This window comes from Dipodomys ordii, unplaced genomic scaffold (genome assembly GCF_000151885.1).
Source record: "Dipodomys ordii isolate 6190 unplaced genomic scaffold, Dord_2.0 Scaffold113, whole genome shotgun sequence".
NCBI lineage: Eukaryota > Metazoa > Chordata > Mammalia > Rodentia > Heteromyidae > Dipodomys > Dipodomys ordii.
Window position 1 is genome coordinate 19,675 of NW_012267329.1, and position 13,123 is coordinate 32,797.

Sequence of the window (13,123 nt, forward strand, 5' to 3'; positions counted from 1 at the left end):
CTTTTTTTCTTTTTGCTTATGTGGTGCTGAGGAATCGAACCCAGGGCCTCAGGCATGCAAGGCAAGCGCTCTACCACTGAGCCATCTTCCCAGCCTCCGAGAGAGACATTTCTTGAAAACAGCATCTCATTCTGGGTACCCAATAGCTCATTGTTTCCTTGTCCATCTCCAGAGAAACTTCTGACCATGTAAATAGTGTAGGTAGTTCACTTACCACTCTTCCTTTCCACACAGACATGTAGAAGGCTACAGACATATAGAGATTTGATGTTCCTTAATAGCATGGAGAACTATTTTACCTGTGAAGTCGTTTCATGTTTTATCGTTGAAGCCCTATCCAGTGCAGGTGATTCCAGTTTTTCTAGCAGCTCATGCAGGTTAAACAGTCAGTGGGTTATTAAACATTGACTCTTAGAGAATCACACTCACAGTTCCTGTCAATAAGGATTATAAGAAAGAACTATAAAGAATCACATATTACAAAAATAGCTTCAAAATTCATCAGTTATTATGCACTAAGTCATTTAAAGCATTGGGTACATTATAACTACAAATAAGTTTTAGAGCTAGGAGGGACAGCAAGAAGGAAACTTTTCTTCTGCAAAATTAAAAGGAGCTCAGTATCCTACTGATGGGCTTACAGCAAACAAATGAGTGAGCTGTTAAAATAGACACTATCCAGAGCACAATACTTATAGATAAAGATACTCTATTGTGCACTTCAAAATTTATTAAGAGGCTATCCCTCACATTAACTGTTCTGCTAAAAGTGGAAAGGAGAATAAAAAGAACCTTTGGCAGGAGCTGGATAGGTCCATTACTTGGATTGTGGTGGTAGCATCATAAATATCTTTGTGAGGTTAAACTCACCAAACTTTACACATTAAGTAAATGGAATTCAAACTGGTCATGGCTCAAAGGATAAAGTGTTTTCCCAGCATACATCAGATTCTGGGTTCAATCCCCAGTGCTGCAATATGTGTGTATGTTGTGTGTATGTGTATAGTGTGTATGTGTATATATGTATATTCATATGTGTACATCCATGTACATTCATTCTTTGTATACAATTGTAACTGAACAAATCTGTTCTTAAGAAAACAGACACCATAGACACCATTGTTGGAGGAGTCTTACTCCCATTTTCTACATGTAGAGTGGAAATGTTTTCTTTCCCCATTTCCCCCTACTTTGTCATATTATATTAAAATAAATCCTTGCTAAAACTTCAAGAGTGAGAGAGTAAAATCTGTACACAAAGAAGGCATTAGGAGGGTTTTGGTTGGATTTTCTTGCCCTGGGAGTTTCCTGCTGTTTGGGCCTCAAAGTCACCCTGATTCCTGCTGAGCAAAGAGAAGGAAAGAGTATCACTCTCCCATCAAACTTTCTCTAAGGCAAGCAGAGCAGAGCAGAGCCTCTGGTTATTTAGCATTTCCTAAATGCATGAGGTTTTCTGACATGGTTTTACAGAACTTTAGAATGGCAAGAGAGGCAGAGCTTTTCAAAGCAAAAGCTTTGCTCAGCTATTTGTTACAGTGTCAACAGCCCCCTATGCCCATATCACCCTTAGCTTTTGATTCCTCAATAGTTTCCTTCTATCTAATGCCTGCAGTTCCAGAAGCCTGATGATTTAGATAAAGTATGGGCAGCTATATCTCTTCTTTGTGGGAAGGTCAGTTAGTCCTTTGAAAAATTTAAAGGACACCAAAGTATTACAAATGTCACATGGTTATAAATGAGAAATACAAAACTCCCTAGCACACATACAATAAATAGCCTTCCAAAACTGTGCCCATCTTCTTCTTGCTCATCATCCATTTTTTCTCTCCTTGCACTACCATTTGTTCCACATGTATGGCCTTCACATCTTTGCACTTGCTGTCCCCTCTGTCCTTTCTACTTTCCTCTCATGGAAAACCTCATCACACTTGAGACTACTGTAGTTTCTCAGTAAAAGAACTTCTACAATGCCAGGGAAGTTTAGTTGCTCTCTGTGCTTTTAAAAGTATTTATTCATATCTCTAGTAGCACACTTGTTACATTATGCTAAAATTATGTGTTGAATTTAAGAGCAGGGATTCTTTCTCAAAACTCCAGTGATGTGCACAACCCTTGGCAGATAGCATTTCTTTGATGTTTTATTTTGGATGTATGCATGAATGAATGAATGAATGAGTGAGCATTGTCTAGATAGCTTATTTTTTCTGTAAAAGTAGTTTAATATTGCTACTATCAGGATAATTTATTCTATAGACAAATGTAATTGGAGTAAGACAGTGAAAGCATGATTATGTCGATTATGTCAGCCCACTTCCCTCAAATGTTGGAAAAACTTAAAACTCAGAACCTGACAATTTGTTGTCTATGAGAAACACATTCCACTGATAAAGACAAATGTAGGTCTAGGATTAATGGATGGAGAAAGATTTTCCAAGGTAATGTACTCTAAAAGCAGGCAGAAGTGGTGTCTATATTTATGTTTGGCAAAACAGATTTCAAACTAAATTTAGAAGAAACAAAGAAGGTCACTTTATTTAAATAAAGAGGAAAAATCTATCAAAAGGAAATAACAATTGTTAACATATACTCACCAAATGTTGACATACCCAAGTTCATCAAACAAATATTTGTGATTTATATGTACTGGTAGACCTCAGTATAACTATAGTGGGGGAATTTAATAGCCCAGTTTCACCAATTAACCTGCTATCTGAACAAACAAAAAAATCAAAAAAAGAAAACACAGAACTAAATGTCATCATAAACCAAACATTCAAAGAGTATTTCAGAAAATTATATTAAGCAAAGTAAGCCAGACCCAAAGAAACATAGGTTGTATGGTTTCCTTCATTTGTAGTAATTAGAATGTGCCATGATAAATTAAACAGGACTCTACAACATCAGAGGATATTCTTAGGAAAGGATCACAAAGGCTCAATAGCTGTGTGCATACGATAATATAAAATGATGTTTATTGAAATGAACTCCAAGAAATGGAAATGAGGTGTTTGTTATTTTTGTTATTTTGCCTTTTGCTTTTTGATTTTTTTTCTCCTTTGTGCTGTTTTTGATTTCTGTACACTTTATCCTTTGAGCCATGACCAGTCTGAATTCCATTTACTTAATGTGTAAAGTTTGGTGAGTTTAACCTCACAAAGATATTTATGATGCTACCACCACAATCCAAGTAATGGACCTATCCAGCTCCTGCCAAAGGTTCTTTTTATTCTCCTCTCCACTTTTAGAAGAACATGACTGACAAAAAAAAAAGCTTCTTCAACAAAGTTTCTTGGGAAAAAAAATGGTTCTGCAGGAGGCTAAACTCTAACCCTTCTCTTACTCGGTAAAATGTCATCCTCAAATAGATCACAGATCTAAATATTAACATCTACAACTTGGAAATTAACTATACTAATACACATAAAAAATTGAAGTAAGATTCCACTTGCCATAATATGAGTAAGAAGGGACAAATGGTACTACATCAAATTTCAAAGTTTCTACACAATGAAAGAAATAATTAGCAGAACCAAAAGATACCCCTAAGGAATGGGAGAATAACTTCACAAACTATGAAATGGATAAAAGATTAACATTCAGAATATACAAAGATCACAAAAAATTAAGCAGGAAAAGAACAAACAGTAAAATTAATAAGTGGGCAAACAAGTTGAGCAGATAATTCCTAAGCAAAGAAATGCAAATGACTTATAGATACATGAAGAAATATCCAGCATCCTTAGATATAAAGAAAATGTGAATCAAAACTACACTAAGATCCATCTTACTCCATTCAGATTGCAATTGTCAAGAAAACTGGTTAAAAAAAACAATGCTGGTAAGATTATGGGGAAAAAAGGAACCCACATATATTATTGGTGTAAACTAATCTAACAACTATGAAATCTGTATGGAATTTCCTCAAAAAACAAGACAAATATATCTATCTTATAACCCTGCCATGTATGACCCTGATGTACCACTCTTGGACATATATTTTGAAGGAGTCTAAATCAATATATATGTAAGAAAGACTTGTATACCCATGTTTATTGTAGCTTTGTTCACAGAGTCAGAGAGTTATATCAGTTGAGGATCCCAAGAACTAATGAGTAAATACATGAAATATTGTACATATATATCATGAAATAATACTCAGTCACAAAGAAAAAAAGTGAAATGATGCCGTTCTCAGGAAGGTGGATAGAGCTGGAGATTATCATATGGAGCAAGATAACCCAAACCCCAAAAGCTAGATACCATATTTTATCCATTTGCAGAATTCAAACTTTAAAGACATACACTTATCTATCTATGTACGCATGCATATACATATATATGTGTATATACTCATACACCTTGACTGTAACTATGATAATGTTTAGGAGAAGAAGACAGGAGAGAGAAAAAGAGAAAGATGGAAGTTGAAAAATATCAAAATACAATGGGGAGCCAGGCACTGGTGGTTCACACCTGTAATTTTAGCTCTTTAGGAGACTAGGATCTAAGGATTGCAGTTTGAAGCCAGCCTGGGCAGGAAAGTCCTTGAGACGCTAATCTCAGTTAACCAGCAAAAAAAAAAAATCAGAAGTGGAGCTATGGTAGAGAAAATAAAACAAAACAAAACAACAACAACGTAAAAAAAAAAAAAAAACAAGAAAGCTCAAGCCCCAGGATTGACCCATGCTCACGTACCCATGTGCGCACATGCACACACCACCACCACCACCACCATAACAACAACAAAACAATGTGCCTATATATGAAGATGGCCTAAGAAACCTCTGAAAGCTGTTAAAACAATAGGAGGCGAGGAAATAGGAAAAGAGCAATAGAGGGGGTTATCCTGATTAAAATAATATGTACTGTGAAATACCATTGTGAAACCCTTTTGTACAATTAGTATACACTAAAAAATGAATGTCAGAGGAGTAAAACAGACTTGTAAATAGGGGAGGGAGGAAGAATGGAGAGGTAAATGAGGGTGAATATGGTCGAAGTACTGTATAGGGATGCATGAAAATAGAAATGAAACCTGTTGAAATTATTTTAAGAAGGTGGGAGAGGGGTAAAAGAAAGTGATAGAGGGTAGAGGTTGATAAAATTCATTCTATGTATGTATGGAAATATCACCATTAAATTCTGGACATCATTTTTTAAATTTGGGAATCAAGCTGCCTCTACAAGCCCTAGCTATATCCAGGATATTGAGGTGTATTGATCAGCGAAGAGCAGGCTGTAATAATACTTGAAATCAAACAAGTCACACCATGATACTTTCCTTAGTGTTTGGAGCAAGCTCTTGATCATTAGTTGGAGAACATGAGAATCAGGACTCAATTCCTGGAGAAAGAGATTGCAAAGCGCTAGGTCCATTAAAGCCAGGAAGATTGAGGTTTAAAGAGGGGCTGCATTTCTAAGAGGAAAACGTACCCAAAATCAAAGCAGGTCTGTTGAATTCCATCATCTCCAGTAACTCCTGTTTCCTTTTGTCAAAATAGGAATGACTATCACATGATCATATGTAGTAAGATAATGTATGTGAAGAAGAGGATACAGGTAATGCTTATCAAATTTTATTATGATGCATTTAAAATGCATAAAATTTGTAAGTTAAATGAATTCAAAAATAATTTTCTTTTGAAGCTTTAAAAATGTGCACTGAAAGCTTTTCAAACATTATTTTAACATCAAGAAAAGCACTAAATGGGCCAATTTGCTTTCTTTTTTTGGAAAAAATGTTCAAAAGTTTTAGGAATTGGTTGGAAATGGATTGTAAAATAAATGTACATGTATGATTTGTTATCACAACTGTTATATCAGTAGTGATAGCACAAATGGACGTCAGATTTTATTTTTAAATAGCATTAACAATGTCATCAAAAGCCTTTGGAATCAGGATCTGAAAAGTACAAACTCAATGTCATCAAAAATGTCAGAACATTTTTTAGATGGTACAACTCAATATTTGTTAGAACTATTTTTTCAAGTCTTTTCTCTGGCATCATGATGTTTTGTTTTTGCTATCCAATTACTAAAAACTTTAGAGGAGTGGGTACCGCCCAATGGTGGTATGGGGCTACTTTGGTCCTATTGCTGAGATCTAGAGACTTAGGAGTGACATTTGTAACAATATAAAAGCTCCTCCTGTTGAGCAGAAGGTGTAATATAAAGGTCACACTTGAGGCGATACAACACAGCTCATCAGCTGTCGCAGGCTATTCTGTTAGTGCAGCATCAGCTGGTAGCACAGGTGAAAGATCTTCTCTGATGTCATTGTATGGTAAGTCATCTTTAATTTTAAAAATTTCATGAGACTTCATGTGAATTATTACACAACTATCATGCTGTTTATTCACAGTAAAATGTTAAAGGAGTTGGATTAGGTTAAATATAATATATAATAATGATATAATAACATAATAAATTTGTTAAATAAATCATTTATTGGTGTGATTAAATCCTGAGATTTTTTTTAAATCACTCAAATTACATAAAATTAAGATATGCTTTGGTAGTCTTTCAATTTTTTAAAATTAAAACTGACTGGTATTATATGAATAATTCTGGATATAAGTAATATGAATTATGTAGATTAAATTGTCTTTTTCCCCCATGGCGGATCTTTACCTAGACTATTTATTTTCTGGTTCAATGAGAGCTCACCCTGATACTGGAGTTGGAAAAGTTTCCTTTCATTGTTGAGTAGTAACTTCCCTTATATAATAGACTTTTCTATTCTGAAAGTTAACAAATTGAATGATGTTGTAAAGTCACTTTCAGCTTTTTCATGGCATTCTTGTGAAGGAGCCCACTTTCTCTTAAAAAAGGAAACAAAGCAGAGATGTCTGAGGTCATCAGGTGAAGGGGACAAAGCTAGGATTAGATACCAGTGCTCCTGTCCTCCAGCCAGTGCTAATTTGTGACACAAGGAAAGGCTTCCTTTGTTACTCTACCCAAAACTGTTTCACAGTAAGTAGTGATGTAGCAGGATCCAAAGTTTCTTAGGCAACTTTTAAGGGATGTGATTTAAAATGCTCCTTTAAAATTGTGGCACAGAGATTGTGTGCTTTAAGATAACTATAAGCATTTAGAGAAAGTGTTGTGTAATAATATTCTTTGCAATTATTGAACTGCAGAATAGGCAAAATATCCTATACTGATATGAAAGCTTTGTGAGCAAAGGAGAGCAAAAGAGAGAAGTTACTTTTACTTATGACTATGTGTTTGTGTCCATAACTCTTATTCTTATTTAGAACATGTATATGGATTTATTCACACACACATATGGTATACCATTGGATGGAACTTTATATAATGGAACATCTTTAATATGAGTTTTAATAAAGAACTGGATTCAAAAAATAAATTAAAACACATAATTGCTAATGAAGTGAGTTAAAGGAATAAGAAAAGACAGATATTAAGAACTAAATTTCAGATTTTCAAATGCTGTCTGGGGCTCAACTGGTAGAATGCCTGCCTGGCAAATACAAGACCCTGAATTCAAACTCTAAGACTGTCAAAAACATATAAAGTTTAAAATGTGCACAACAAGTAATTCTGTCCAATTTCTAAAGGCTTTGACCCCAAACTTTTTAACGCAATGAAGAAAATTCTCTGAAAAATCAGAGCAAGGTTGGTGTTTATGGTTATTATGGAGTGCCTAGAGTGAAATTTCATCATGAAAACAGCATTTTCTAACCAATTTACTTAATTCTGAGATCAATTTCAATCACATAAGCATTTAGTTGTAACCAACATAAATCAAGGGAGTAAGTCTTCAAGAGAAAGGTAATTTAAAATTCATATATAGTACGTGGCTTAAATTCATAAATTAAAACAAACTAGAAACCTCAAAAAGCTGCCTAGTTTCTCAGTGAAAGTTTGTGTAAATGTAAAGCTACTAATGTATCTAGAATATAAAGATGCCTGTTCTAAAAGCCTCTCATGAAAACCAGCTCAACTCCTGATTGGTTATATGATTACAAATGAAAACTGCTATGAATGTATTTAAATAGTTTGTAACAGAATGTTTCTGAGTGTCTTGATTTTGCTGTTTCTTCTAGTGAAGATGATGTCTACCAAAGACATGGCTAAAGTAATGATTGTCATGCTAGCAATTTGTTTTCTTACAAAAACAGATGGCAAACCTATTAGGTAAGTATTGCAGCCTACTCTTCATTGGGAAGGTATGGGACTGGCTTGTTTTATCTGATTGATGGGAAGCTAATAAAGTGGCTCTCTTCTGCTTTTGTTCTTCCTAGGAAGAGAGCAGTCAGTGAAATACAGCTTATGCACAACCTGGGAAAACACCTGGCCTCCATGGAGAGGGTGGAATGGCTGCGTAAGAAGCTGCAGGATGTGCACAATTTTGTTAGCTTTGGAGCCCATTTAGCTGCCAGAGAAGGGGGTTACCAGAGGTTTCCTAAAAAGGAGGATAATGTCCTCATTGACAACTTTCAAAAAAGTCTTGGAGAGGGAGACAAAGCTGATGTAGATGTATTAGTTAAGGCCAAATCTCAATAAAATACAGCTCTGATTAGACTGCTGCTCTAGGCAGCAACATTAGAGGTTGTTAACTCTTTCTCAAGCTTTATTAAGATTATAAAGTGCCAATCCTATTACCAAAATTTGCATGTGATCCATTGCCAACTATCCTAACTGCCATTTTTGGATCATTTTAATATCAGTCTATAGTATATTATTGCATAACATGAGAGAATAAATTACACATTTCATGTCTACCCCTCCTAATAAAGCAAAATAAAACTTTAATGATCATGAATGGAAAGAAGTGTTTTTGTCATTAAAAGTATGGCTTTGGGGGGGGGTTGTAATGGATGTCAAGTGATTATAGTGAGAAGAGTTTATAGAAAAAAACAAAAAAGGGGCTGGGAAGGTGGTTCAGTGGTAGAATGCTTGCCTTGCATGCATAAGGCCCTGGGTTCAATTTCTCAGCACCACATAAGCAAAAAGAAAAAAGCCAGAAGTGGCGCTGTGGCTCAAGTGGTAGAGCACTAGCCTTGAGCTGAAGAGCTGAGGGACAGTGCCCAGGCCCAGAGTTCAGTCCCCACAACCGGACCCCCCCCAAAAAAAAAGAAAGAAAAAAATTTCATCTATTTCACAGTTTGATGTTTTCATCATAATTTATTTCTAATAACAAACAACTAGATTCCCAGATCCTCACTATCTGGACACAGTTGTATCCTTAATTTAAGTAATAGCAGTGAAATATTCAGAAAAAAGGACAGAAACTGGTGTGAAGCTTGACCACTTGATTTGTCACCACAAAACCCCATGGATCAACTTTACTAGAATCCCAGACTCTAAGCAGTACAAATGTAATATGAATTATTAGCAAATGCCTGTTGAATATGCATTATAACATATTTGTTCTGCACTACACCCACAAATAGTCCAAACAGTTAACAAAATACATATTGTCCTTGTCTTCACTAGCCCCTAATTTTTTATTATTTCATGATAAGTCTGATGATGGCTATGTTGGAAAAACAAGATACTGCCAAAGTATAAAACACAGAGCCCTATTTTTACTTAGCAATGTTGTCCAACAGAATTTTCTGCAGTAATGTTGTACTCTATACTCCGGGCTAACTGGTATCATGATCCCATAGGTATTTCTCTAAAATGTGGCTAATGTGACCAACTATGTATTTTAGATTTAATTTGAATTCATTTAATTCAAATAGCAACACATGGTAGATAATCACAGCATAAATCTATATCAAGATGATCCCCCAAATCAGGGAGATGAGTCAGAGAAAAAGTCAAGTAGAAAGTGGCTCAGTGGTAGAGCGCTTGCCTTGCATGCCTGAGGCCCTGGGTTCGATTCCTCAGCACCACATAAGCAAAAAGGGAAAAAAAGCCGGAAGTGGTGCTGTGGCTCAAGTGGTAGAGCGCTAGCCTTGAGCTGAAGAGCTGAGGGACAGCGCCCAGGCCCCACGACCTGACCAAAAAAAAAAAAAAGAAAAGAAAAAAGTAGGTGAATCTCCCAGGGAGGCTGTGAGCAGGGAGGGGCCATAGCTAGATACTGCAAGCTGAGTCAAGTTCCTAGGAGGACAGAGAGAAGCAAGGGATCTTCTTCAAATGGCAGCACCTTGAGATACACAGAAGGGGAAGGGCTCTGCATGTTGGAAGGGACTTTAATGGCAAGTAAACTATGCCAATCAGAAGCCTATGAACAGTTGTCTGGCATACTGGTGTAATCTGTCAGCCTGTAAATACTATGCAGGGAAGCAAATCTACTTTAGGGTAAAGGGAAACTGATGCATTACATAATCACTAGAATGCAGAAGAAACAAATCCTAACTGGCCCTGGCTCAGAGGGTCCTGTTCTCTCTTCTTATCTCAATACTGCTTGAACAGAATCCTGAAACAACTCCAATGAGAATCAGGAGGCAGTTGTTCCTGCTGCTGTGCTGCTGTGCTGCTGTTGTAGAATGCAGTGTCCCAACAGCCCAGCACGTCATAAGTCCACTCCACTACCTCTTACTGTCCAGTCACTGGCTTTTGGCTGAAAACTTTGCCAAAACCAAAAAAGCTGATATCATACCCTCCATATTCATGCTGCCAGCAGGAATAGTGTTGTGAAAATAGGGCCTTAGTTAATCTTTCACAGTGTCCCAGGAGTTTATAAGACTGACTCTAAATCTCTACTAGAACCTTAGTTGCAGAGAGAGGCCCTCTTTTGGCTCTTGAGCTCATGTGAGGAAAGAGTGCGCACTGGACAGTGGCAGGTACTTGCTTTCTACTCCTGATAGTACTGGCTCCACAGGGAATATCTGGACTCCTTACCTATGGAGCTCTTTGGAAATCTCCTTGATGTCTCTATGAGTGTTATCTCAGATATAAGCCAGTTTTACAAGATGGCCTGTGAAGCAGAAGTAGAGGCTATGTTCAGACCAGCAGACCTAGGTGATCCTGCCTCCTTAATTCTTCCTGCAATTTAGAATTATATCTCTTTATCAGAAATGCCACTATATTGATGTCAAGTTATTACTCATTGTATTAAATGTTACAGCACTCATTATTGGTAGAATGAATCTCTGGACAGTATTGGATATTTGGGCTTCCCTGATTTGTGTGCTGATTTTTCTCAGATGTCAATTTCTGTTTTAGTTTCTAGTCCAGCACATTTGGAGCTCTTTGTGTATTCTACTCAAAATATTTTATGGGTTTTATATGTCACAATCATTTTTCTCTCAGCGTTTCAGACCATTTTAATTTTATCTATTCTAAATTTTCAGATACTTAATATATCTTTTTATTTTAATTTTTATTGTATTGTTTGTAGTTAGGGGAGTCTCAAAGATTTTTGTTATTTTCCTCCAGATAGGATCTTGTTATGGAGTCCAGGTGACTTCCAGCTGACTGAATAGCAGGCTGGCCTGGAATTCTCAATCCTCATGAGGTAGCATTCTATACGGTTTTGGTTATATGAGTGTAGCACCATGCTAGGCTTTTATATCTTTCTTACTCAAACAGGAATCACAAAAATCAATGTATCTAACCAAATTGTGGCAGCAAGAACATATGGTGTGTGTTTATACCAAGTAGAAGGAAGCTGAAAAAAAGAAGGGCCTTAAAATCTGGTGTAACATCCAAACATACTTCCTCAGAGACCTCAGCTAGGTCCCAAAATATACTACCTCCAAAATCCAAGACAGCTGAGAGCCCAGTGGGGACTTTACATATTGGAACCATAACTTGGTATAGGGCAGGAGAAGTAGAGGACATGATTAGTGAATATTAAACAGGAATCTTGGAAAAGACTCATGCCCTGTATAAGACATTTCTAGGCAAAGATGGTGGGCATATATGCTAAGTGCTTCTACAATAGTACTATCTAGGTGAGGAGTGCTTATTTTTTTCTTTGCTTAGTTCAGCCTAAGTCACAGCACCTTCAATTGTTTATAGCGCTCAGTACAGTAACATACTGTAGGATTGCAGTCTAGTATAGACCATTCCATAGAGTCAAACATATATCAGACCAGGCAACCTGAGTTTAGATAAGTGTGCCCTGGGATCCTGTGATGCTCCTAATCCTCTCACTCTCTCTTGTATTCTTGCATTGTGTTTCAGATAGGGGCTACGTTTTTTGGAATGTTCAATCCTGGAATTGTGATTCTCCTATCTAAAGCCTCCTGTATACCTCAGGTAACAAGTATGTACCACCATTCAGGATTTCATATTGAGATGTAACCATTTTTTTAAAATCAAGGTTGGCTGCTCAATATGATCTTCCTGATCTCTGTCCTCATTCCCTTGCCCCCAAGTACCTGGGATTACTAGTGTAAGTCACTGCTCTTAGCCCAAATTACCATTTTTTTTTTTTTGTTGGTTGTGGGGCCTGAACTCTGGGCCTAGGCACTGTCCTTCAGCTCTTCAGCTCAAGGCTAGCACTCTACCACTTGAGCCACAGCGCCACTTCCGGCTTTTTCTGCTTATGTGGTGCTGAGGAATCGAACCCGGGGCTCATGCATGCAAGGCCAGCACACTACCACTAAGTCACCTTTCCAGCCCCCAAATAAAATTTTTAAAGAACAATCTTTGTCTTTAAGTAATCCATGAATGAACTTTAAGATAGGTCACTATTTCAGTGTTACAATTCTCCATTTTGTATTCTTAGGGAGATTGATACTTTTTAACTCGGTTCTGGGCCGCTTATAGGAAGGCATTTTGCTTACTATATTACACCTGAATTATTGTTTCTTAAGCCATGAAGCCTGAGACTTCCTATTTTACCATTTTGTTGAGTAACCTAAGTTAATAACCTAAGTTTGTTTTTACCTTGATACATTTGTTCTAATAAGAGTTTATCTAGACAAACTGTACAACATAGTCTTCTTTATAGACATTTCTATTATCATATTTATCAGTTCATTGAGTTCTTCCAAAATATCCATCAGGATTTTTATGGGAAGCATGTTAAAATTATACATTATTGGTAGGAATTTTTTCATCCTTACTATGTCATCCTGTTTGTCAGCATTGTGAGGTCCTCATTTGTTCTAATCTCCTTTTATGCTTTTTATATAATTGAATTCTCTCTAGAAGGATCTTCTGCATTCTGTGTTGTTAAACACTATATAGTATGATG

General features: G+C 36.5%; 1 protein-coding gene across 1 annotated transcript; it reads left to right on the plus strand.

Annotated features, from left to right (window-relative positions):
* The first annotated feature begins 8,074 nt into the window (after positions 1 to 8,074).
* Positions 8,075 to 8,529, plus strand: LOC105995110 (parathyroid hormone-like). Its single transcript, XM_013028773.1, has 2 exons — positions 8,075 to 8,160; positions 8,268 to 8,529. The coding sequence occupies exons 1-2, from the start codon at positions 8,075 to 8,077 to the stop codon at positions 8,527 to 8,529; spliced, it is 348 nt and encodes a 115-aa protein (XP_012884227.1).
* The last annotated feature ends 4,594 nt before the right edge of the window (positions 8,530 to 13,123 follow it).

What these genes read in the sequence shown, in the direction of transcription:
- LOC105995110 (XM_013028773.1), top strand. Translation starts at nt 8,075, where the DNA reads ATGATGTCTACCAAAGACATGGCTAAAGTAATGATTGTCATGCTAGCA. An exon ending in ACAGATGGCAAACCTATTAG is followed by an intron (nt 8,161 to 8,267) that starts GTAAGTATTGCA and finishes TGTTCTTCCTAG; the next exon opens with GAAGAGAGCAGTCAGTGAAA.